This window comes from Scyliorhinus canicula, chromosome 19, assembly GCF_902713615.1.
Source record: "Scyliorhinus canicula chromosome 19, sScyCan1.1, whole genome shotgun sequence".
NCBI classification, from domain to species: domain Eukaryota; kingdom Metazoa; phylum Chordata; class Chondrichthyes; order Carcharhiniformes; family Scyliorhinidae; genus Scyliorhinus; species Scyliorhinus canicula.
Window position 1 is genome coordinate 17,536,441 of NC_052164.1, and position 27,755 is coordinate 17,564,195.

A 27,755-nucleotide genomic window follows, 5' to 3' on the forward strand; every position below is an offset into this window, starting at 1 on the left:
TGTTTGTATCTGTGAAGTGCGTTTTCACGACTGCTAAAAGAAAAAGGGAGGAATGCAGTGTTTTGTAGTTTAAATGTTTAGAAAAAAGTGCCTTCAGTCTTTTATTGCAGTAACATCCTTCAAATTTGAATTTCCTATCATGACAGCCTTTCAGCTATTAACTAGAAGTTCGTAAAATAAATTGGTGTAAAAAAAAAATCAGTTTTTACAAAGATCATAATCTTAATAAATAAGATGTGCAAATATTGTTGATATTATTTTAAAAATACTATGTTTTAAAATAATTTGGTGGGAAGAAGGAATTTCGTAGAGCATCAATATCTGCTGTTGGACACAATATCTCAATTCTTTCAGTTGCAGTCCATACTAAACCATTCTACGATTCTATTCTATTCTAGCAGGGTTGGTGGAAGCAGCCACAAACCAAATAAAAAGAATTACATGACCATCTAAGTAAAGGAGGTAGAACTGGAGATTTTGGAAATCTAAAATTAAAATAGCAAAGGCTAAAGAAAAATTAGCACTAGGTAGCACCTATGGAGAGAGAAACAAAGTTAACACATCAGAACCAGTAAAAGCTTAAATCACAGGTTTTTTGCAAGAGAAAGAAGGGAAAGGCCTGAGATAAGTGGAACAAAGGAAAGGTTTGTGATCAACCTCGCTGGGAGGTGGAGAGGGAAAAGAACAATCCATCTCCCTTCCGCCTTATCCTGACATTTGACACTTGCTCATTAGAAAGTTTCAGATGATTGCAATTAGTGATGAACGCTTAACAAATTTTTTTAAATGTGTTGGAGATCAGTAAGAAAATGCACACTCCCCTGCGATACTGAACTGCACAAGTCAAGAAGAGTTCAATCCTAGAACCCTGTGGATTTGTTCCGAGAGTTGTGAGACTTTGCCAAATGGTCCAATGTGCCTATGGTCAACTTGATCATTATATTCTTCTTGCTTGCAGTTAAGTTCAATGATTAATTTTCTTGGGGAAGCAATCTTATTTCACTAAGCATCTGCACCCGAGTTATGGCATACAAGGTGAATTAGCACATACGGTCTTTGCTTACAAAAGAGCACAATGTCCACATAGAAAACAAATACAATAAGGTTGGTGATGCTCAAGAAAGTAGCTAATAAGCACCTTCAGGAGGGAACAGGAGGAAACAGGAAATAAATTGGACATTTCATTATCTGAAACGTATCATCTAAAACCGCTTTCCAATCATAGATTGATGCAGAGCTACTTTCATTTCAGAACTATTTCGCAATGTATGCCAGTGCATTAAAATTTCAGCACATACATGAAAATGAAAAACAGGAAGTGTCAGATGTGTGCCAGGCGATCACTGCATTGGAACAATTTGTTGCATTGATCTTCCTTCCAACAGCGAGTAGCATGACACGCAGCAGGTCTCTACCAGCATGCAAATGAAAATATGGCATCTTTCTAAACTCGTCACTACCCCAATTTAATTTCTTGGGTAATTATTCCTGTAAGGCGGTGAGAACCAAAGGCTGAGACTGAAATTAGAGTTTCTGATGGTTCTCAAAACAGGGTACTTGCCCTACTGAAGTTTGGACTTCCCAGGCAATTGTAGTGCAATCCTAAATTAGGGCTCCAGGGAGTGGAGTTCCCCCAATGCACCTTTGGAGTATCCCCACCCCCATGACAACATCCTGGGGAACAGAAGTTATGGGTCAATATCTCAGCAATGATAGAGTAGCACAACTGACTGAGTGCCCAATGATGCACACAAAGAGGTAATTATGAAGCTTCATGCTTAGAGTTCGATTAAATCTTTGGGTACTCAGTATTGTACACACGCAGATGGCTTTGGACATCGGAGGCTATGTGCATGGATCTGAGGATAAGAGCAAGGCCAGTTCTAATGTCACGTGTTTCCCAAACTCGTTCCTTAATGTGACCCCATTTTAATGCCCCAAACTTCACGTGACCCCCACTGTGAAAATTTAGGGGGTAGCAGAGCTTTTGAGCAGGATAGGTCTGATGAGGATTGTTTTATTTTGGAATTAATGGATATTATCCTTTTTTGCAGTACACTTTTTCTGTAATGTTTAGCTATAATTAGGAAGTCTGATCTAGTATTTTTGACAGAATCACTGTAGAGCTCTGCAAATCTTATTCTAATCTAGCCTACCTACACACAGCAGTTGAGTTAGTTTTATCAACTGCACATTTTGATTAAAACACTTACATTTTCACAGCATTTTTTTTGCCGCAGGAATCAGGCCTCACAGATCTGTGTATCATGCCCACCAGGGGAGGCAATGGTGAGTGGTATTGTCTGGGCTGTGATATTGGTCGCCACCAATCTGAGCGCCTCCAGGAAGATGGTGCAACTACTGCGCTGTGAACTGGACATCAAGAGGCTGAAGGTGTCTCAAGCTGAAACAGATTTGGAGCAGTTTTGCCTGCAGAATGCTCAACATGATCCTTTGCTGACGGGAATACTTCCGAATACTAGTCCTTTCAGGCCAGCTAAACCCTGTTCGCTATTGTAGTTGAAATGTGATTCTGTTTTCTTTTGGTTTCTGGGTCTTAAGTGGGAAATTCACCCCGGTACATGTTCTGAAAATAATGAAGATGTTAACACTAATCCTGATTCTCGATGGCCTTCGGACCAATGGACAAGCCATGTTGGATCTGTTTTTAAAAGCCTTTTAAAATCTGTGCCAACGTTCCTTACTCTCACTTTGTAAATTGCCTGTTCTTTGATACTGATGCACACCTACCTCATTGAAGCAATGAGGTGCTGTATGTACAACTTTAGTTGCAGCTTGTGCACAACCCTGTTTCTAGAAAGATTTGTACACTGGTAGAGAAAATTTTCAATAAAGATCTGAAGCAAAAAACAAACTATGCACATGCGCGCCGATGATTGGGCACGCATGCACAGTGCGGCCGCTATTTTTTTTAAACGGTCGCAGCTTTTTGTTTTATAAGTTCGTGGGGGGGGGGCGGGTTATTCATTTTATTTATTCATTTAAAAAAACGTTTTTTTTTTTCTCGTTTTTTTTACAAAGTTCGGGGTGAGTTTTATTTGATAAAATTTTACAGGAAAAAAAATGCAGAACTTTGGAAAGATGGAGACTCCATACTTTCTGACACCGGAAGGCTTCACCTTCATCCAACAGGTTCCATTGGAGGAGCGTGTACGAGAGCCAAAGGGACCCAAAACCATTTCCTCCATTTTTGTCAACAGCAAACAAGGTAGGAGAAAATGGTGGGTCACGCAGATCGGCGGGTGTGGGTTGCAAAGGTCGGCCAGGTTGGGTCCCGAAGGTTGGCCGGTTGGTAAAAATGGGTCCCCAGAAAAAAGTTTGAAGAACACTCGCATATACTATCTCTGTTCTGATGCGCAAGGTGCACAGAAAGCATCTTCAGGAGAAACAGCAAAGAACTTGGGCATTTGAGTGCCTGAAAAGGAAGATCTAAAATCACTTTCCAATCACAGGTCATTCCAATCTACACAGACTTCAAAAAAAATAGAAGCAACTATCAAAATCTCAGCGCTTGCGACTCCCAGTTCTCATCTCAACACCCCACTTGGGGTTGCAAACCACAATTTGGGAAGCCCTACATTAATTAACTTACGAGTGGTTGCATCATAATCACAGGGTTTTTTTGGGTTGGCTGGACGCGGGGTTTCAGGGTTGGCGGCTGGCAGGAACGGTTTGGGGTTTTATTTGTGGGGGGCAGCTTCCCGAGCTTGGAGGGACTGGTAGAGGAGTACGAGTTGCCAAGCGGAAACGGGTTCTGATAATTACAAGTGCAAAGTTCTGTGAGAAAACAGGGCACGTGCCGTCCTTTCCTGATCTGCCGCCCCCGGGGTTGCAGGATAAGGTGAGGAAGGTGTAAAGAGATATAAAGAATTAATGGAATGAAAGGACGCCCCAATAAGAGTAGTTAAGCGGAAGTGGGAGGATGAGCTAGGGGAAGGGTTGGAGGCTGGGTTATGGGAGGGGGGTGAATGCGTCCTCTTTGTGCGTCAGGCTGAGTCTCATTCAATTTAGTCAGGCTAGAATGAGTAGGTTCTTTGAAGGGGTGGAGAATAGGTGTCGGTGGTGTACGGGGGCCCGTCCAAAGCTGGAGAGAATTTGTGGGGGTTCGCTGGTGTGATGTCGGAGGTACTGAGGGTGAAGGTGTTCCCGAGTCCAGTATTGTCAGTGTTTGGAGTGTCAGAAGATCCAGGGGTTCAGGGGTTGTTGGTTGCTTATTTAGTTATGATGTGATGTCCTGTTTGTTCTCTTTTTGGTCTTGGGTTGTTTATTTGTATATGCCTTAATAAAAATATTTTTTTAAAAACTAATTCACCTTGCATACCATAATTGTGTGTATTGACTAGTTCGATAAGAATTATAGGGGCACCATCCTTTAAAATCTTAGTTTGGTGCAACTTCACACATATCTTTATTTTTCTCCATTTTTTCCTCTTCAAAAGGTTCAACATTATATAATAAAGCTTAAATTTAGAACATGCTGGATCAAAGCTTTCAGACTATGCCGAAGCCCTGTAAACTGTGGACTGCTTTGAGTTTTGATGTGCAGGCGGTGTTATGCAAGCTAATGTGCCAATCAATTTGTACACAAGGTTACATAAATAGCAACAAAAGAAAGACTGGATAATCTGTTTTGGTTGAGGGGATTGGGAAGAGAATGCAAAACAAAAGGAAGTCTTCTTGCTCATTGAATTTTGTTGCCATGGGATTTGTGTGTCATGTGTTGCGTTCTTGGTTAAACATTGCATCCCTCAAAAAAACTCAATTCAGCAATTCCATGATAATGTGCTCAAGTCTGCACTTGGTTATATCACTCAGGTCCAATCAATGGAGCCAAATTGGCACTTAAAATATGCGGAGATGCTTTTCAATAAATAAATCAGTTTTCAAACTAAACACTATTATTCAGAAAGAGAAAGACGGGTCACCAAATAAGAACTAAATGCACTAAAGCAGGGTGGGCAAACTTTTCCGTGCAAGGGCCACATTCAGAAATTCACAATTTTAAAGGGCCGCATAGTATATTAAGTAAAATAATTACTTCACTCGGTTATGATTCTGGGCGCCTCATATAGAACGTAGAACAGTACAGCACAGAACAGGCCCTTCGGCCCTCGACGTTGTGCCGAGCAATGATCACCCTACTCAAGTCAACGTATCCACCCTATACCAGTAAGTAACCCTACAGCCCCCCCCCCCCCCATTAACCTTAAAAAAAATAATTAAAAAATTTTTTTTTTTAAATTTTCAAATTTTTTTTTTAATGACTTGGTGGGCCGCATAAAGACCTTTGGCGGGCCGCATGCGGCCCGCGGGCCGTAGTTTGCCCACCCCTGCACTAAAGGAATTGGGATGGTCAAATATAGTTATTTAATTTTCATTATGTATTTTTATCCACTACATAAACCAAGTTAGAGGAAATTACTATACAACAGCAGGTACAAGAAGCCAGTTTGTACAACCTGTATGAAAGACAAGAAAATTACAGCAAAAAGTACCTTTGGATGAAAAATGAATATAGTCAATTGAAAGTGCTGTCCCATATCACTGCTCTATATTATAAAAATGCCTTTAAGTGTATTCCACTTAAATGAGAAATGAAACTTGTTGAATTTTTGTTGTCTTGAGTAAAAGCAAAATCATACAGTCTCAAGAGTTTCTTTTTTTGAAATCGGTTTGGTTCCTTAATCTACATGTGTTTTTTACTCCAAAATATGGAAATGGCATATCTACTGAAGCCATCTATCCTTGATAATAATTTCCTAACCCTTCAACTTTACTTTGATTGTGAATGAGCAACAATTTGCAGAAGCGCATTTTTTTTTTTTACAATTTAGATTATCCAATTCATTTTTTCCAATTAAGGGGCAATTTAGCGTGCCCAATTAACCAATGCACATCTTTTGGCTGTGGGGGCAAAACCCATGCAACACACGGGAGAATGTGCAAACTCCACACGGACAGTGACCCAGAGCCGGGATTGAACCTGGGACCTAGGCGCGGTGAGCACTAACCACTGCGCCACCGTGCTGCCCTCAGAAGCACATCTTTAACTGAATATTATAAAATAATAAAATAGTGTCAATTTGCCCCATCGAGCCTGGCACCGACTTTTTCGAAGAACGATCCGTTTAGTCTCACTGCCCTGTTCTTTCCCCGTATCTCTGTAAAATTCTCCCCTTCAAGCATTGTCCAATTCTCTTTTGAAATGTACTCGTCAGTCTCTATCCATCACTATATTCGATTGGTTTTCAAAACCAAATTGCGTAAAAATGTTCATGTTAAATCATGTTCAGTCAATCACCGTTACAGGGTTTTCCAAACGGTCATGACATTAGCTTTAGGAGTCATGATCTCGGAGTTCTCAATGGCTGCGATTACATCTGACGTAGATTGGAAATGAATTGATCAGTGATTGCAAAGTAACTTTACACCTGTTTCTTGGCACTCAGCCCAAATTATTTGCCATTTTCTCCCCTTGTCTCTTGAAGATGCTTTCTGAACTACTTTGAGCATCAGTATTTTTTCTGCATGACATCTTGTTCCATGGTGAGCAAAGAAGTTATGTGCTAATTCATTTTGTGTTCCATAAGTTTGGGGTTTCCAAAACGGTGGGTTATGCCCACTGATGATTTTGGGGTTGCAAGCTCCAAAGCAGAAATAACTGCCATGGAGCTTGGGTAGAATGTGAACTGCAAGGTGCGATCAATGTAGGAAATATTTATATGTATTGTATTATATGTCTGTTGCAGTAGTTATTAAAATAACTTGGGTTAAGGTATCCATATTATATTTCTGCTAATGCGGTTGGTTAACAGCTTGGCAGGTTGTGATGTCACTCATGGGAGGGGCTAGGTCTGTTTTTAGTTTAGTTTTTTAGCCCTGTCTTTTGTCTGTTTTATATTTATTTTAGAGCTCTGCTCTGGGTTCCGAGGAAAGGAGTTGTGTTTCTCAGACTGACTTCTGAAAGCTTCTCTCCAAGAACTTTGTGAATAAATCTGTAATCCACGAAGTGGCATTTGACCTAATTTTGCTTAATTGAAATTTTAGAAGTAGACGGGTAAGTAAGCTCCAAGATATTTCTTTCTTTAAAAACTTTTTAACTGTTAATTGAAAAGCTGTTTTTTCCTTGGATGTTAATTCTGTGTTAATAGTTTGTTTTAATGCAAAAATCCAGTGGAATCATTCCTGAGCGTGAAGAATCCTTTCCTCACAGGTTACAAATTGCAATATTCTTGGGGTTTCTCATCCGGTTTCCGAATACAAAGTGGGTGTCTGGTCTGGTACTATAACAAAGGTCCCATGAAATCTTCACATTTTTGTCTAGTTCTAGGCAAGGCCTGATTTCTGCTGCAAAAAAGGTTATTAAAAGGCATGTGTTTTAGTCAAACTAGGTTTACAAAATGTGCAACTGATAAGACCTACTGAGAACTGCTTTGTGTAGGTAGGCCAGATTTCAAATAATCAATTGCAGAGTTCCACAGTGATTGCGTCAAGCATACTGGATCACACTTCCTAATTACAGCCAAGCATTACAAAAAGGTGCACGGCCAGCTAAAAAAAAAAGGATATCATTGTGGATCTTTAAATCCACAATTTCTAATATGGTATTAAAAGCATGTACGCAGACCATATTATTCCTCTGCAGGAAGAAAATTAATACACCGGAATTAGGTGAGGGAACCGCCACCCTACCCCCAACAATTCTCGTACCTTCTACATTTTCACTCGGGAGTCACAGGAAGTCAGGGGCATTTAAATGGGATCACACGGAGAAAAGGTTTTGGAAGCACCGACCCCAAATCTGTGTACTCTAGTTATTGACCTACCAGCCGTTGGAAACAGTTTCTCTTTACTCACTCTATCTAAACCCTTCATGATTTTAAACACCTCAATCAAATCTCTGTTCAATCTTTCTGCTCCATAAAGAAAAACTTCAGCTACTCCAACCTAAACCTTATTGCAACCCCTCATCCTTGGAACCATTCCAGTAAATCTAGCAAACTTTTGCTTAAACCTTCATGTCCTACCTGAAGTATGGTACCCAGAATTGATCGCAATACTTCAGCTGAGGCCAAACTAGCACTTCATCACTTACTGTTTTTGTGCTCGATGTGTCAATATATACAGCCCACGATTCCATAAGAGTTATAAACTGCTCTGTAGCCTGTCTAGCCACCAAGATTCTTGCGCAAACATCCCAGGTCTCTCTGTTCCTTCAAACCTTTGAAATCTGTACCATTTACCTTGCAATGTCTCTCCTTATTCTTTGTATCAAAATGTACAGCATCACCTCTCAAGTTTCTGCTTTGTATTTCATCTACAGGTATTTCATCAATCCACGTCCTCTTGGAATCTACCAACTACTAGCTAACTTTCTCACCGTTTACTAGTGCCAAGTTTCCGGTCATTGGCAATTTTCAAAACTGTGCCACATACCTTCAAGTCATTAATGTTTATGACAAACAGCAACGTACCTAGTACTGAACCCTGGAAAAGACCACTGAGTTTCCCTCCAACCTTCATGTCATTAATGTTTATGACAAACAGCAACGTACCTAGTACTGAACCCTGGAAAAGACCACTGAGTTTCCCTCCAGTCTAAAAAGACCTCACCATAACTTTGTTGTCGATCCCTTAGATTTCTGTTTCTTGGCCAATTTTGTATCTGTGCTGTTAATGCTGCTTTTAATCAATCCCATGGACTTGAATTTTGCTAGCAAACCTAATAGATGATACGTTATCAAATGTCTTTTGAAAAGTCCACATAGACAAATCAAATGCACTGCCCTCATCCACCCTGCTAGCTTGCAAAAACACTCAATCAAGTTAGCCAACCATGATTTGGCCTTAAATCCATGTTGGTTCTCGATTAGTTCACAGCTGATCCAAGTGACTGTTCAATTTCTCCCAGATTTACATTAAACGTACTGCATATAATCAGGTAATTTCACCCAAACAGTGTAATCAGTTTTTATACGCCATTCGAGCTTCCTCTCATACCTAACGTTTTCAACATAACCCCTCTAGTCCCTTCACTCTCATGCTTATTGATGCCTCTCCTTAAATGCATCTATACTGTTCGTCACATCCACCCAGTGATACTACTCTTGACATTTTTACTATTCTCTGGGTAAAGTTTAATCTCAATTCCTTACCTGATTTCTTGGTGATTCTCTTATATTGATAGCCTCTAGTTTTGCCCTTCCCAACATGGAAATTCTATCAAAACATTTCATTGTTTTGAAGGCTCTAATAGGTCATCTCTAAAGCATTCTCTTTTCAAAGGAGACCCAGCCTGTTCATCCTTTCCTGACAAGTATAACCTCGCATTTCTGGTAATATTGTGAATATTCTTACACCCTCACAGATCCTTTACAGTGGAGAAGGTGGTCCATTGAGCCTGTTTAAAAGGCTTACTACACCACCACTCTTTGTGGCTGGTGTATTTATACTGCCAAATCCTTTTGTTTCTCTACCTCATTTAGATTCTTATTTTCCAAGTAGCATGACCTCCTTATTTTCTTGCCAAAATGTAATGCCTCACACTACCTGTGTTGAAACTAATTTGCCAATTACATGCTCATGCAGCAAAAATGTTGTTTTTTTTTTTTTAAAGGCTTCTCTATACAGGGTGATGTGATTTTTCAAGTTAAAACTGGGACACTTTCAAAACCCTTGGGAAGGCATGGCTCTGTGATGATTGACACAAGATGGACCACAAGATATAGGAGCAGAATTAGGCCATTCAACCCATCGAGTCTGCTCCACGAGTTTGCTGACCGTTGGCATGAAAAGATAGTTGAAGGTGATGTGATGGCATCTCAGAATATGTCCGGCCAAAGTTGGCAAAGCTCTTAAGGCAAATATTTCTTCTGTATTCTTTCATGGGATATGGACATCACTGGCCAGGCGAGCATTTGTTGTTCATCCCTAATTACCCTCGAATTGGAGAACTTGCTAAGCCATTTCAGAGGGCAATTAAGAATCAACCACATGGCTGTGGATCAGGAGTCGTGTGTAGGCCAGATTTCCTCGCTTAAAAGACATTCACGAAACACGGGCTTTTATAACAATGATAGTTTCATGGTCACAAATACTAAAACTATTTTTTTTTTTTATTCATTCAAGGGGTATGGGCATCACTGACTGAGCCAACATTTATTGACCATTCCTAAATACACCCAAAAAGATGGTGAACTGCCTTCTTGAGCTGCTACAATCCATGTGGTGTAGGTACAACTGCTGTGCTATCAGTGAGGAAGTTCCACAATTTTGACCCAGTGACAATGAAGGAGCGGCAATGTACCACCAAGTCAGGATGGTGAGTTGGCTTGAAATTCCAGGCAGTGGTGCTCCCATGTATCTACTGCCATTGTCCTAGATGGTCGTGGTTATGGGTTTGGAATGTGTTTCCTACAGAACCACATAGATGCTCCTGAAGTGCATAGTACATACTTGCTGCAACTGCTCGTTGATGGTGGAGGGAGTGAATTGGATGGGGTGCCATTCTGGCTTTGTCCTGGATGGTGTCAAGCTTCCTCAATGTTGCTGGAGCTGCACTCATTCGGGAAAGGGGCAGTTCTTCAAATATTCTTTCAGTTCTAGCTTTCAGTTCCAGATTTTTGTTTTAATTAAATTTGAATTCCACCAGTTGCCATGGTGAGATTTGATCCCATGCCTCCAGAGCATTAGCCTGGGACTCTGAATTACTAGCCCAGTGACATTGCCACTATGCCATCTCCCCATAATTATTGAAGACAGCAGTTATGAAGAGTTTCGGTCTCAATGGCATTTCTGACTCATCTTCTTATAAGAGCTGAACCACGGCTTTATTTGTCTCAAGAACCCATTCATAATCCTTTAGTCCACTCTAACTTAATAGTGCAATGCACAATGGTTAGACCAGTCTCTATTTAAAAGCCACATTTACTTTAATTTGCACCATGGGCTTATAACAATGAGATCGTTCAACTAGAAGCTTGATCTTAAAACAGCAAACACAACAAAGGTGAAGGAGATTTTGTTGCAAGCTGCAAGCAGGAAAACATTGCAATTTTTAATGACAAGTTTGGTTACTCGCGCCACAGCTCAATTGAACTTGTCTGCTACCTTCCTACATACCAATGTATGCTGTCCGGCTACCTCTTCAAAGTGCGATTGACAATATCTGACGAGATAAAGCTAAAATGAATATTTAGCAACTCTTGATGCAAAGAATTGTACCTCTGTTTTTGTTGCAGAGGATAAAAATTGGAAAGAATGAACAAACTTTGGTGCGATCAAAATGTGAAATCCTCCCCTTCCACGAAGTGATCGAGGCAAATTGTATTGATGTATTGATCCAGTTTCCTCTTAAATACAATGGGAGAAAGGAATATATGGGTCTGTCAATAGGCTAAGATGAATGAAGGCAGGAGCTGCTGCTCATATGGACTATACATAATAGTGCAGGTCCATCTCTGCGGTAATTTCTGTATAGTTTTGTGTAGCTTTTCCTGTTGAAATAGCAAGTGTTTTGGTGGTAACAGAAGAAAAAAAACAGATGGTTGCACCCTGATCATAGGTCTTTCCTACTTCATGAATAGGGGCAAATCATGTGCCTGTTAAAAGGTTACATCAGGCAATCTCTAGTCAGCCCTTTTGATTGGTCAGATGGAACACAAAGCTACAGTAACATGGTTCAGTGAACAGGAAACCCCAACCCTCCCAAAAGGAATTGCTGTTAGCACTGAAATTCCGTTAAGGGATCAAGCAATCCAATCGCATATAGCAATTTAAAAGTGTGCACTTCATGTTTCTGCAACATGTTCTTGCACAATTATTATTGCAGGTTTCCAGAATTTACATTCCCCCATCCAATTCATTCAGTTTCACTTTTGGATTTCATAATGGTGCAACATTGAGCATTCTCATTAATCCAGTGAACCACTGTCACTAGTTAAAAGAGCTCTCAATATCAACAAAAACATTTTTGTGGGAGGAGACAGGACGGCATGGTGGCACAGTAGTTAGCACTGCTGCCTCACAGCACCAGGGACCCATGTTCAGTTCTTGTCTTGGGTGACTTTGGGTGGAGTTTAAACTTTGTAACTGTGACTACGTGGGTTTCCTCCGAGTGCTCCGGTTTCCTCCCACAGTCCAAAGATGTGCAGGCTAGGTTAAATGACCATGTTAAATTGTCCCTTAGTGTGCAACAGTTAAGTGGGGTTATTGGATTGCAGGAGGGGATAGGCCTAGGTAGGTGCTCTTTCAGAAGGTCGGTGCAGACTCGATGGGCCGAATGGCCTCCTTCTGCACTGTAGGAATTCTATAATTTGGAAGGGGATGGTGGGGCAGTGATCTATTAAATCATTTTACAGTAGCTTTGTAGCACATCTTGACAGTCAAAGGGACTTCCAGGGGTTTACCTGATGTAACCCGTTTAATAATCACATAATTCCCTTTAACAAAGGGCAAATGAAATACTTGCTCAGAAGATATGGGGAAACCTGATGGAACACATTTAGCGTCACGACTCTTTCAGCAAAAGTGGTTAATTATAAAACCAGATACTCAAGAACATCAATTTATTTTAATCCTGAAGAATTACTTGGATGTTCTTTTAACTGTTTATTTTACAAATTGAAATGAAACTGTGGGGTCTTACATTCTAAATTCATGATAACCAGCATACACTCAGTGTTATCTCTAGGAAATGACCAGCAAAATGAGGAAATCAGAAAGTTTTGTTTTTTTAAACCAGAGTAAATTCACCTCATCTGAAAATATCCTTCACAAACAAAATGAGGATACTCTATTTGAAAAATTCTATACTCTGTTGAGTTACTATATTGCTAAATATTCAAATTCAGGCAGAAATAAAGTTCATAAGATAATTACATACCTATATTATATTTCTCATTCCACACAACTCCAAAAAACAACTGCACCTTAAGAACAAGTCTTTGGCAATATTATTCTAAAGAGATTGAACTGAGAATTTTTTTAAAACATAATTATCTTGTTCATGAACAAATTTATAATCCATGTTTTAAAAAATATCAAACGTGCTACACAATCTACCTGTTCAACTGCCAATTTATATCACTTCATATTACCATGTACCATCAATTATTACAACATACACTTTTCTAAAGTTTGAAAATAAAGATGGAACACACATCTAACCACAGCCTCCACACTGCAACATATCAGTTTGAGAAATAAAATTTGTTTTTATAATACCAAATACAAAGGACGTAGGAATCTGAGACAAAGAACTTTGCTTACCTACTAGTACACACAGATCAGTCTTCTGTACACGTTTTTCACAAGACAAAGCACTACAGTGACCTATAAAAACGTCTGCAATTTTCTATGTGGATAATTGTACTACAGCTGAACGCATGTTCTAATATAAACAACGAGAATGATAAATACAATCTGCTCTAGTGCCTGTGAGGAAAGCCTAATCTCTGATAAGAGTGTAGAACAAAACGCTGCAAATTCATCAATCTGACAAGCACAAGATAAACCTCCATAAATACAGATTAATGGTAGCCACAATATACCCCTGACTGCGCTTAGAATCATAGAATTTACAGTGCAGGAGGACATTTAGCCCATCGAGTCTGCACCAGCCCTTGAAAAGAGCATCCTTTTAAACCCACACCACCAACCTATCCCCATAAACCAGTAACCCCACCTAACCTTTTTGGACACTACGGGTAATTTAACATGACCAATCCACCTAATGAATAGGTATCTGTTCATTTCTAAACTTTTTGTTGACCAAGGTAACAAGTATTCTCAGTCAGGTATATAAACAACTTATGTCACATTCCATAATGAAAACTTGTATAGATTTGCTCTGGCAGTGCAAATAGTCAAACTACAACTTAGCCAGTGTCTTAAAATCAGATCATATGAGAAATCTGGGCAGAAAGACAGAACTTGCGGGGCTGAATTAGCACACTGGGCTAAATAGCTGGCTTTTAAAAGCAGACCAAGACATGCCAGCAGTGTGGGTTCAATTCCCATACCAGCCTCCCCGATCAGGCACCGGAATGTGGCAACTATGGGTTTTTCACAGTAACTTCATTTGAAGCCTACTTGTGACAATGAGCGATTTTCATTTTCATTTCATTCATGGTTGGGCAGCATGGTCACATAGTGGTCAGCACAATTGCTTCATAACTCCAGGGTCCCAGGTTCGATTCCCGGCTTGGGTCACTGTCTGTGCGGAGTCTGCACGCTCTCCCGGGGTGTGCCGAGGTTTCCTCCGGGTGCTCCGGTTTCCTCCCACAGTCCAAAGAGGTGCAGGTTAGGTGGATTAGCCATGTTAAATTGCCCTTAGTGTCCAAAATTGCCCTTAGTGTTGGGTGGGGTTACTGGGTTATGGGGATAGGGTGGAGGCGTGGGCTTGGGTAGGGTGCTCTTTCCGAGAGTCGGTGCAGACACAATGGGCTGAATGGCCTCCTTCTGCACTGTAAATTCTTTGATAGTTCCAGTATTGTTCTCACTTACTCTCCTTCCCCCATCAGAAAACACAGCAAATTTCTAATCAAGGCATAGAGTCTGCATTTCTTAGTTTGTGGTCTATAGATAAGAACCTTCAAATAAATAAATTCCTCCCAGAGGTGCAGGTTAGGTGGATTAGTCATGATCAATGCATGGAATTACGGGGATAGGGCAGGGAGTGGGCCTCGATAAGAGTGCTCTTTCTGAGGGTCGGTGCAGACTTAATGGGCCGAATGGCCTCCATGTGCACTGTATGGTTTCTATGGATTCTATGGAACTGCATACTCTAATTTGCACATTTTTGGAGCCATTAAAGGAGAAAAAATATTCCCAGGTGCCATAGAAGCATAATCTGAATAAACGGTGCATACAATCCCTGGAAAAGTACCTCTACAGAACAAATTACTTCCATGCTAACTGACAAATTCATTCCCAACAGTCTTAAGAAATAACATTGTAAAAAAAAAAGATTCTGAACACTCTTGATCAAAGCTCAAGTGACTTAGACTTCATTTGAGCATTTCAACCACAGTCTTACTCCAAAACATTAATTCAGATCAAAGTATAGAAATACTAATGCCGCAAAATTAAAATAACGTTGATACATCATGATTAAAAATTATATTGCATTTTGATAAAGATATAAGCATCACAATTAGTTAGTCACAAATTTAAAAATAGTTAAAATATTATGTCTAGAATATGCCACTGAAAGCTACACAATCATTGTTGCACTGAAGAACTTCGACACAAACTTTTTCTCAACTCCCATACACCAAAATACTACAAACATCATGTATTTTATTCATGTCCTGTGTTACATTGTTTTCTCTCCTGTCAATGGTGACGGATACTGAAATATAGTTTTAGGAACAAGGAACTTTCGGCTGTTGGCATCCCAATGATCATTTTTCATGTCAAAACTTAGGACAATATACGTCACCAAGTGATTTGACAACAGGGAACTAACAATGAAGATCCTGTTCGTCAATGATGGTCATAAATAATCAGCTGCAGAAATCGTCTCAGAAGATACATGGCTAGACAAATCCAGATCAGGAAAGGTGCAATTTAGAGGAGCTCGCAGATGACTGTTGTTCTAAGAAGTGGTGTGCTGATGGCAGAAGACGTCAATATTAGTTTAATGTCAAGGGCAAGTAGTAATGTCAAATAGATTGATTTGCCCAGAATGACGTTAAGCTTTAAGTGTTCTTTCTGGCTGCATCCATTGTATTGCATTAAAATCCTAACCTGAGCATTATAGATGATGGAGTTTTATGGAGGAGCCAAGAAGTAAGCCACTGGTCAGAGTACCTAGTTTCTGTCTGCTCTTTTCTTTAAATGTATATCATTACCAACGTACATGAAAAGTTACAACATACAACTCAGGGAACAAGCTTCCCAACAAACAACTACGCAATTTGTACAAATTCTCCCCCTTTTAACCCCCCCCCCCCACAACGACGAACAACTCCTCAAACATGGTCACGAACATCCCCCCACCTTGCCTCGAAATCCTCTGCTGAACCCCTTACCTCGTATTTAATTTCCGAAAGGCATACAAGTCCCCCAGCCTGGCCACTACCGCAAGTGGGGTTGCTGACCGCTACTCCAATAAAGTTTGTCGCCAGGCAATCAGAAAAGCGAAGGCCACAACATCAACCTTCCGCCTCTCCACGAAATCCAGCTTCTCCGCAACTCCAAATATCACCACCAAAAGGTCAAGCCTAACCTCCTCCCCACTATCCTCACTACGCCGCAAACACTCCCACCCAGAATCTCTCTAACTTTTTGAAGCCCCAGAACGTGTGTGCATGATTCACTGTCCCTGCCCATACTTCCCATACTCATCTGCCACCCGCTGCAAGAATCCATTCATTCTTGCCCAAGGCATAGGAACTCGGTGTACAAACTTGAATTGTATCAGGCTCATCCTTGCGCACGAGGTCGCATTCACCCTTTGTAGTGCCTCACTCCTTGCTACCCAGTTTATCTCCCCTCCCAGCTCCCTTTCCCTCTTCTCCTTAACCCTTACCACCCACTCATCTCCCTGTTCTCCCAGCCACCTGTAAATGTCTCTGATCTTATCCGCCCCTTCCACATCCGGAAGCAACAGTCGCTCCAGCAGGGTGTACCTCGGCAATCTGGCAAGCTCCATCCAAACCTTCCATGCAAAGTCCCTTACCTGCAGGTACAGAAACTCACTTCTGGAGCCGTGCCCTCCTTCAATTATTCAAAACTGGCAAACCCTTCTTCCAGATACAAATCCCTCAACTTAAGCAGCCCCACTTCTCTCCACTTCTATACATGCCACCTATCCCCCCGGCTCAAATCCGTGATATTTACACAATGGTGTTAACACCAACATCCCCTCTATCCTAAAGTGTCTCTTCAACTGGTTCTAAATCTTCACTGTGTACCACACCGGGCTGCCCGAGTATCTGCTCGGCACCATTGGCAAGGCTGCCGTCACCATTGCCCTTAAGCTGGACCCTCTACATGATTCCTCCTCCATCCTAATCCATTCTACCCCCTCTCCTCCCCACCATCACCTCATCTTCTCCACATTCGCCGCCCAATAGTAATGTAGTAGCTTCAGCAATACCAACCCACCCTGCTGCTTCTGCCTCCATATCTTCAATATTTCCCTGGACGCAGCCTGCCACAGTAACTGATGCGCGAACATTCGATTCGCCTTCACCCCGTATTCGTACTGTACCTCTCTTGTCCTATGCAGCTGTCCTACCACCCTCCCCATTGTCAGATAATCAAATTGCCCCTGTAAATTATTCGTCCTCGCCAATCCCTGTGTGGTGGGCACTCTCGATTACTCCCTATCTACCTCCAGTATCTCGTTCATTAGCCATTCATATTCTTCCCTCGTTTTCCTATCCGCACGAGCCTTGAACGAGAATCTCCCCTCGAGCCATCGCATTTAGCGCTTCCCAAAAGGTGGCCACCGACACCTTCCCATTTTGGTTTGATTCTACATAATCTTTAATCACAACCCGCACTTGGTCACAAAACCCTCTACCTGCCAACAAACGCAAATCGAGCCTCCACCCTGGCATCTGCTCTTGTCCCGATCCAAGCCGAATCTCCAGTCAATGGGTGCATGGTCAGAGATTACTATCCCCGTGTACTCCGCCCCAACCAAAATCTCCCAGCTCACCACAAAAACTTGAATTCTGGAATACACCCAGTAAACATGTGAGAAAAAGGAATACTCCCTTCCCGCTGGTTTCTTGAAGCACCACGGGTCCTCCATACCCACCTTTTCCATAAATCTGCCCAGCTCCTTTGCAATTTGTATCCTACCCATTTGTCCTGGGGCTCAAACTATCCACCCTCGGCTCTAGGACACAATTCAAATTTCCTATAATCAACTGGCGCGTGGCCACGGCCGGGATTGCTGCCAGCAACCCTCAAAACCTACATCATCCCAATTCGATGAATACACATTCACCAACACCACTGGCATTCCTTCTAATACCCCACTCACAATTACATATCCCCCACCCGGGCCCCTCACTTCCTTCGCGCTCATAAACCCCGTTTTCTTACTTGTCAAAATTTCCACTCCCCGCGACTTTGTATCAAACTCCGAGTGGAAAACTTCACCCACCCTTAGCCTTCATGTGGAGGCCTGTCTCCTGCAGAAAGACCACCTCCACTCTCGAGCTCGAGGTGCGCAAAAACCTGGGATTTTTAAACCGGTCCATTGAGCCTCGCACGTTCCATGTTATCAGCCTTCATTCCTTACGCCTCCATTCCTCTCTACCGTCCGCCATCCTCCCCTTTTGGCTCTAGCCCCATTAATTTCACTCTATGCCTGGCCCATTCAAGATGGTCCCTTTCTCCGCCTCGACCATGTTTCCTCTTCCACCTCTCCTTGTCGCATCACTGTCCCTACCCCTCCCACCCTCTCCCCGCCTCCTCATGACCACCTCTCGCGGCCTTCTCCCCACCTCACTTCCGTTCACCAATATTATTTAGCAGCGGGACGGCTCCTACCCAATGGCTTCTCCCACTGACCCCTTCACCTCTCTGCTCAGTGAAGGCAACTCCCTGCTGATCTTACCCTCTTCCACCCAAAGACTCACCTTGAATAACAGGTTACCTTACCCAAGCAAACAAACAGATGAAGAAAGGGAAACACAGCCCCAGGCAGCAGGAAGGGGGATGGGGACAGCCATCCCCATACAAACTTTTCACCCCTGCTACACTTGGTGTCAACCCAACAATAAACAAAAAACTAGGAGAAAAAAACTCGATATTGGAGGAAAAGAAAAAACCCACTCCCTATCCCCACTCTACCCGTATTCCCAATTATTTCAAAGCGGCAGCACCTCAGTCTCCCAGAATTGTTCAGTTCAGTTCTCCCCAGTTTATGCTCCTTGATGAAGTCACGGACACTTCTGGGGTCTCAAAGTAGTATTCCCGGCCTTTATACGTCACCCGTAGTTTCACTGGTTAGAGCACCCCAAACCTGGTCCATCATCAATATAGCACCGCTTTGGCTTTGTTGAACCCTGCACGCCATTTCTCCAGCGAGGCTCGAAGATCCTGGTATATTCGGATCTTGTTCCCCTCCCATTCACATTTGCGCTTCTCCCTGGTCCATTGCAAAATCTTCTCTTTCTCCACAAACCTATGGAGCCTCATGATCACCGCCCATGGCAGCTCCCTTGCTCTTGGCTTCTGCCTCAGAGATCTGTGTGCTCTGTCCATTTCAGGGATCTTATCCAGCACCGCCTCCGCCACCAGCTTCAAAACTTACCTCGTGGCACTCACACCTTCCACTCCTTCAGACAGGCCCGCTATCTGCAGATTCTGCCTTCTCGAACTATTTTTCTGCTCCTCCACCTTTGCTCTCAACGTCTTGCAAAGGTCTCCCAAGAGCCCCACATCTACCTCCAATGCCACCACCCTAACACCGTGGGCCAACATCACCCTCTCAATCTCTCGGATCTGTGACCCCCTGCACCTCCAAGTATTTTTCAACCCTCTCCATCGAGTCCTTCAGGGGTGCCACAGCCCCGTCGATGGCCTTTGAGCGATCCTCCTGGATCTCCTTCCTCTGCTGGCAGAACTCTTCCTTAATGAAGGCCAACATTTGGTCCATCTGGGGCTTTCCAACTTGCACAAGTCCTTCCCCCTCAGCCATCCTTCCACTGGCTGTTGTGCCACAGGTCCCTTCAAACTCCTTGGCCAGGTCTTTCACCTTCTTCTGCCAGGTTTGGTAACCAACGGATATACCTCTTCCGGGGTAATTTCTCCTCCGTCCTTCAATTGCACTTTTCTGTTGAAGCTGGTAAAAAAAAAGCTCTTTTCTATGCCTTCAAGCAGGAGCTGCCCTTTGTGCGACCACTCACACCATGGCCGCCAACAGAACTCTGTTTCTGTCCTGCTCTTGTTGCAACAGTGCTGATATGGTATACTTCAGGACAATGCAGAACCCCCGCCCACACCAAGGATGCTGATAGCAGGGGATGTAAATTTGACCTGAAGGCCAAGGAAGGAGTGGTGGCACTTTTTTGTTGGAGATGGTGACTGCCTGGCACTTGTGTCATAAACACTGCACATCACACGTCAGCCCAAACCTGGGTGCAGTCCAGGTTCTACTGGAATCTGGCATGGGCTGTTCCATTACTGGAGTTGGACTTTGAAAAATCTTCAAGCAAGCCCACTTCTAACAGAGTCAGATAAGAACGTGGGTTCTCCATTCAGTGACTCTGGGAAGCATACAGAAGCTGAGAGAGCATAAACAGGACTCTTAATTACTACTAATTTAGGACGTATGCACATCAGGCGTAACAAATGCAACTCAGCCCACCTGTTCACCATAGCAGATGTTGTACCACAATTGCAATTGTCCCCATAATAAATTGGCAACACATCTGCGATACACCAAGCTTAAATAGTAAAGTAGAAACTCACTCAGAACTGGAAATTAACTAGTAGACCAGAGCCCATTTCTGCAATCTCACGTGGCCTTAACATCCCCAACAGATCAATCCCAAGAAATTTAGAGTAAGCCAACTCCAAACACAGCGACAAACGGATGTATTTTCTTCCATCTGATTGAACATCACAACATCTCGAAGAAGACAGTGAACCATTTGCAAGGTCCCGTTCAATGGAGTCAAAGTCCTCAATATTCAAAAGCAGCCAAACTTCACAGAATTTACAGTGCAGAAGGAGGCCACTCAGCCCATCGAGTCTGCACCGGCTCTTGGAAAGAGCACCCTACCCAAGACCACACCTCCACCATATCCCCATAACCCAGTAACCCCACCCATCACGAAGGGCAATTTTGGACACTAAGGGCAATTTAGCATGGCCAATCCTCCTAACCCGCACATCTTTGGACTGTGGGAGGAAACCCTCGCACACACGGGGAGAACGTGCAGACTCCGCACAGACAGGAATCGAAACTAGGACCCTGGAGCTGTGAAGCAATTGTGTTAACCACTGTGCTGCCCAAACTTCAGGATAGCTCTAAACTATGCTAAATTTTAAAAATGTACTCCTTCTAGAGTGTAATTAACCATCTCAATCTTATTTTCCTCTAAGTACTCTACAGAACTAAAGTGTAAACAATGTGCAACAATGCCTCGCTGAACTGAAAAACTAGCCACCATCTGTGAGACAGGTGAAATTTAGAACCAAATCGAAAGAAAAATATTAACTTCTATTTTTTCACATTTGTACTACAAGCAGAAACAAAACGTTTGCAATCCTTCACTTCAGTTTCACGAGAAACTCAAAGAAAATCTTTCAAATAACACATATGAAGTTAGTTAATATTGCTTGCTGGTGCAAGTTTAAAAAATGCTGCATCACTTTCAAAGCCAAAACAATGAGATGATTATTTTACATTTCATCCTCCAAACCAAAAATCTCCTGAAAACATAGAATTTGTATCCTGAATTATAAGCTTCCTAGAGATCATGCATGTTAAAGAATTAAAATGAATCTTCTCTCCCCCCACAGATCCCTACCATCAGTTTACTGACCTCATTGAGCTGTTTTACGCCAATCCAATAGTTAAGTCTCTGTAATACTTCAACAGTCTGCCAGGCTATCCATCTGTGCCATTGAACAATGACAGCAATATGCTAGGTACGAAATATTCCCTGTTCAATAGACAAAATTATTGAATTTGAAAATTTAACAAATGGTATGCAAACGCCATCACAAAGACAAACAAATTATTTTTGAAAATTTGCTTTATGATGGTACATAGAGTAACAATGAAATTTCAAATTGTAGCATTTAAATATAACCACTGTACACATGAAGCTGAAACAAAACCAAGATGATTATACACACTATAATAGCATGGTAATTGCACTTCATTCATATTGTAAAACACTCCAAATTATACGGTTGGCAGTTTACTTGTACATGCATAATTACGAATTGATCAAGAGACATGAAATGACACTATCCAAAATAAAGCAATTTCTCTGTGAAATATTTTGCTTCACAGGAATCTTGAAAGTCTGCTAACTAAAATACTCTATTCCATTGGTAGAGAATGACCTGCTTTGTAACACTCCAAACTAATATCGGAAAGTATAAAATGAGTGGGAAAAAAGCAGTCAGCCCCAAATGCTACCTCATAAAATTACAGAATCACAACAGTGCAGGAGGAGGCCATTCAATCCAGAGTCTGCACCAACCCTACCCCAGCCAACACCCTCACCCTTTCCCAATAACACAGTAGCCGCACCTCACCTTTTTGGACACTAAGGGCAATTTATCATGGCCAATCCACCTAACCTGCACATCTTTGGACTGTGGGAGGAAACCGAAGCAGCCAGAGGAAGTCCACACAGACAAGGGGTGAATGTGCACACTCCACATACAGTCACCCATGGTCAGAATCGAACCTGGGTCCCTGGCGATGTGAGGCAGCAGTGATAATCACTGTGCTGCCTAGGCAATGTAACTTCATGAGCTTCCCAAACTTGGCAATGTTAACTATTGAAAATAGCGAACAGTGGTCAATTTCAGACAGACAATCTCAACTTCAATTCTAAAAGAAATCAGATAAGCTTCAAGAAGTCACAATTGATCACGAGGCATCACTAGGTGAGTTGGTCGAAATTGTATCTCTCCCCCTCAAAATAGTGTCATGGAATGCTCATTGAAGCATTGTCAAGTCCCTTGTTGTAAGAACGTAAGCATATCCATACTCACTTGAAACTTCTGATGACATGCTTCAAAGAAAGAAGCTAACAAATACTTTGAATACCCAAGTGCTCATTGCATGCCTGCTCGTACCATCATGGTCCATTTCAAATATCTTATCAGAACCCACTGTATTTTATAATTCTATAATCCAGAACAGATGTCCAATAGCATTGTCATTTTAAATTGAGAGACCCACAGCAATATTAAATCAATAGTAGATACATTCTGTAGTACAAGGATCAAAGACATTAATGTATTTAACCCTTCACATAATTTCTTACTCATTGATCAGCATCCAGTGTTTCTTTTCAACCAAGATCCTTTGAGTTATTTTCCTCGTCAGTATCTTGGTGATTTACTGAGGACAGTCTGCTTATTAAATCAACAGAGACTACTTTGCTCTCCACATTGAAGTGGTTTTCAACCACACAATGTGCGCGGCCATGTTTTCTAGTCACCTCTGCAAAATGTTTATATTGCAAGCAGAATTAGGAGTCAAGAGAGCAACTAAAAAATCAGCAATTTTTGTGTGTTGTAATGGCTGCAAAGTTGTATTTTCATCAGAAATTTGGAAGGGCAGGTACATCAACAGCTTAATGGGATATTGCACACAATTAGGACGCAGGGAGAAAAGCTCATTTGTTTTCGGACAAAAGCGCCACAATTTCAATGTTTCTTGTAACAAACCAGAGAGCATTTTTTTTAAAAAATCAGAATGTAGCCAAATTAAATCTTACAATTGCAAAAATGTATATGCAAATCATAAACCTCCCAGTTACAGGATGACATTTTCCTTGCATTCATGATTACTGTTGGCTTTGTCTTTATCGAACTGTACGTTACCACATTCTATCACAATTACAACATATGAACTAAAAGGTGGCCATTTGGATCCTCAAACATGCTCCACCATTCAATAAGATCATGGCTGATCGGTTTGTCTTTCGAATTCCATTTTTGTAACATCTATTGACTGTTAGTGTATTAAGTTTCTTTTCTTTCCCTTCCTGCCATTCTCATTCTCTCATTTTCCATATTACTATTTTCTTCTCATGCTTTAACTCTACTCCATGAATTGCAACTTCTACCCAAGCTTAGTTCAATTTCCCATTTATTCCGTTGTTCCAATTTACCAACAACTAATCCAAAAAACATCTCTGATGGTTCAATACAAGTGTTAACCTAGATTACATGTTCAAGTTCCAGAACAGGGTTTTCCAAAGTTCGGGTCACGACCTACGGGTGGGTCGCATGCAGCTGTCAGCAGGGTCGCGATCTACATTTTTGCTAGCGCGGGAAGTGGGGGGTATTCTACATGGACACACAGTCCTATCTCTCTAACAACCAAGCGAGAGTGAGCAAGACAGAACTGTGACAAAAGAGATGGGGAAAATATCAAAGCAAAGGATAGTTGCTGAGCTCACTAACTTATCAGTGTGCAATGAATGTCTTGAGCTGGCTGTGCACCGCCTCGTTCGAAGCCCTTAGCCCACTCCTGACTTGTTGCAACTGTTCAGTGTTGAGAGTCAGTTGCTGTCACCACAATCAATTCACCTGGTGATTTATTTTGACCTAAAGTACTGGCCCCCCAGCACTTTGAACAATACCAGAAGCAGAACCTAATACTTAGTGACATAGGGTCCCAAATCTGTGACCTCCACCTCGCAGAATTTGTAAATATTTCATAACTTTTAATGAGTTTTCTGATATTGGAGTGTGCAGTTTTACAAACTTCACAAAATAAATGCTCCTTTGGCTTCTCACAATTGTTAGGGATGTGGAAATGCACAGATCTCCTCCAGTTTTATTTGATTACCGTTGGAAGTCATGGGGAATTTTGCAGAACGTGCCTTACAGAGATTAACTTTAAGTAGGATCCATCATAGCGTAGTATTTCTGGATGTTCCTTCAAAGCAGTTTTTGTACTAGTAATAACATCAGGTTAATACACCAGGACTTACTACAAAGTGATAATGAACGGAAAACTAGCTAATTTTGTTTCCATCCCTTGTCTGGGGCAAGAAGGTTTTTGTGTCCCAAAAACTGCCTTGACTCAGGATAGACTGGGCAAGCGAATGCAGCATGGTCTCGAAGGTTGGCCAGTTGGCAAAAGTGGGTCCTGAGAAAAAAAAATTTGGAATACACTTCACTGGTGAGTTGCTCATTCGGAGAGCCGATGCAGGCACAATGAGCCGATTGGCCTCCTTCTGTCCTGTACTGTACTGTGATTCCGTGGGTAGATGCCAGTGTTGTTGCTGGAATGACACAGCTTGGCTGGGGTCACATCTAGCTCTGGAGCACAAGCTTTCTAGAGCCAGGATGTTGTCAGAGACCTGAGCCTTTGTTCTGTCCAGTGTGATCAGCTGTTTCTTACTACGTAGATTGAATTTATTGGTGTCTTGGATGCTGGGAAGCTCAGGCGAAGGCCGAGATGCATTATCCACTCAGCAGTTTTAGCTGCATGGTTACAACTGCTTCAGTCTTGTCCATTTATTGATGCGTTGGGCTCTACCAAAAGTTCAAAATTCCCAGTGTTTAGTACACACATACACACACATCACCACCTTTCATAACTTGGCATGATGTGCAACAAAAAAGGAGACAGTGGTGGAAATAAAATTAAACGTAGTCCAAAAGCTTTTTATTGCACGCAGTTTTCATTGTACATTTTGCCAATTTCTAATTATTCTCAGAATCCAATTGCACAAAAGCATCCCATCTGATTGCACTCGTCTTATCAGGTGCACTGAAGACCATTATTCAAGCATCACAATGCTCAATTTGTATTTTGGAATAATGATCTTATTATCCTAATAGTAGAGTATAGATAGATGCTGTACATTATGGCTGTAGAATTAGTGTACAAAATTAACTGCCAAATGTAGTCTTATTTTCAAGTAAACGTATAAAGGAAAACTCAAACGCACAACACTTTCAGACCAGATCCAGGAGAACAGGGATGCAACACTGCTTTCCCAAGAATAGCACAATGGGAAGACTTAAAAGTAAAACTGGCCCTATCCATAGAAGAGCATACATGCACTCAATAAAATACATGCTTCCTGTCAGAGATATTGAAGGGTTTTTGACAGAAGTTGATCAGGAGAGCACATTACCTTGGTAAGAAACCCCCCAAAACCAAAAAAGGTTTCAAGATTGTGCGATTGTGACTTCCGGTTGCGGCTATGACTAGCTAAGTCACACGTTTGGCGGCTCCTGCTACAAAGGTGTTTTCGGGCCGACTGGAGGGCCCCAACGGCGCTGGAAGGACAAATCCCGGTGGGAGAAGACTCCCTGAGGAGAACCAGACCAACTTTATGGTCGGTACCCGGAGTGGGGTGGCAAAAAAAGCAACAGCAGCTCCCCAAAAAAAGCGGGGGAAGAAGACCAAAATGGCGGCCGGTGGTGCACCCGAGGAATGGAGGAAATGGGCGGAGGAGCAGCAGGCCGCTCTCCTGCGCTTCTTTACGGAGCTGAAAGTGGAGCTCCTGGAGTCAATGAATGCGACGACCACCAGGCTGATGGGAGCACAGGCGACCCAAGAGGCGTCGATTCGGGAGCTGCAGCAGGAGATGACTGCGAGGGAGGAGGAGGCCACGGTCCTCGTGGGAAAGGTAGAGGTGCACGAGGCACTCCACCTGAAATGGCAGAGCCGTTTTGAGGAGCTGGATACCCAAATGAGGCGGAAGAACCTGAGGATCTTGGGCCTGGCAGAAGGCCTGGAGGGGTCAGACCTCCCGGGATATGTAGCAGAAATGCTGAGCTCCTTGATGGGGGCAGGGGCCGCCCCTTCGCCCCTGGAGCTGGAAGAGGCCTACAGGGTCATGGCTAGGAAGCCAAGAGCAAATGAGCCCCCGAGGGCGGTGCTGGTGCGGTTCCAGCGACTCAGCGATCGTGAGAGAGTGCTGGAGTGGGCCAAGAGGGAAAGGAGCAGCAAGTGGGAGAACTCGACGGTGAGGGTGTACCAGGACTGGAGTGCGGAGGTGGCAAAGCGGCGGGCCCGGTACAACAGGACGAAGGCGGTGCTACATGCAAAACGGATCAGGTTCGGAATGCTGCAGCCAGCGCGCTTGTGGGTCACCTACAAGAACCAACACCACTATTTTGAGTCCCCAGAGGAGGCGTGGGCCTTTGTACAGGAAGAGAAACTGGACTCGAATTAGACCCAGGGGATACTTGGCGGCCGTAGCCGCTCGGGTACTTTCAGCTGAACAAGCGGTTCTTTTTCGGCTGGGTCGGAACTGGGCAACCCTTATTGGAACGGTTTCCCTTTTTTTTTTTCTTCCTTTCTTTGTTTGGATCTTGAACTCTTGCTTTGGTTTTTCTTCTGATGTTTTTCCCCCCTTTGCCAACTTCCCTTAGTTATTGTTATTGGGGTTATTCATGGTTATTTATGGTTATTTATATTGTTGGGTAGAGGGCGACTGTTAAGTACATTGTTATTTGTTATCTATCTGTTATTCATAATGTTAAGTTGGGGAGGCGGGACGGGGGGAGAGCAGATCGGGGATATGGGCTCCTAGGGGGGGTTTTTTACAGGCATGGATGGGGACGGGGGTGGAACTGAAGAGGGCGGGGTGGGGTGTGGCAGGGCGAAAGCGCGGGCTTTCCTCTGTTTTCCCGCGCGCGGGGCAGAGGAGGGGGGAGGGGAGGAGCGCGGGGCGTGGCTAGCAATGGCGACCTTTGCCGCGTTGGAGCGGGGCCAGGGAGGAGTGGCAAGGGGGGGGGGAGGCCCCCCCCTGAGCCGGGAGGAGTCGGAGTGTGGCAGGAGCAGCCGGGTCAGCGTACACCAGCTGACTTACGGGAGTACGATGGAGGGTACATCGCGGCTAGGAGGGGTCCTAGCCTGGGGGGAGGGGGGGGGGGGGGGTGTGGGGGGGGGGGGAGGGGGGTTAGGGAGGGACACCGGGTTGCTGCTGGAAAGACCAGGAACGGGAAGTGGAGGACTGGAGGGGTGGGGGGAGGGGGCCATCGTCATGGGGAGCGGGTCAGAAGGGGAGGGTCGACCCGGGGCGAGCAGGGAACAGGACATG

General features: G+C 43.0%; 2 protein-coding genes across 8 annotated transcripts in view; one reads left to right on the forward strand and one right to left on the reverse strand.

Moving 5' to 3' along the window:
* LOC119954335 (signal transducer and activator of transcription 5B-like) overlaps positions 1-27,755 on the reverse strand; it is a 148,037-nt gene that overhangs the window by 73,644 nt on the left and 46,638 nt on the right. For 4 of the 7 annotated variants that reach the window (XM_038779479.1, XM_038779482.1, XM_038779477.1 and 1 more), the window contains one exon: positions 21,540-21,659. The gene's annotated coding sequence lies outside the window, so the exon portion shown is untranslated. Of the gene's footprint in view, positions 1-13,290; positions 13,396-21,539; positions 21,660-27,755 lie in introns of those variants that run through there. The other 3 variants (XM_038779478.1, XM_038779484.1, XM_038779481.1) reach the window with 3 other exon arrangements.
* Positions 2,287-2,966, forward strand: LOC119954506 (guanine nucleotide-binding protein G(I)/G(S)/G(O) subunit gamma-5-like). Its single transcript, XM_038779797.1, has one exon. The coding sequence runs from the start codon at positions 2,287-2,289 to the stop codon at positions 2,518-2,520; it is 234 nt and encodes a 77-aa protein (XP_038635725.1). The 3' UTR covers positions 2,521-2,966.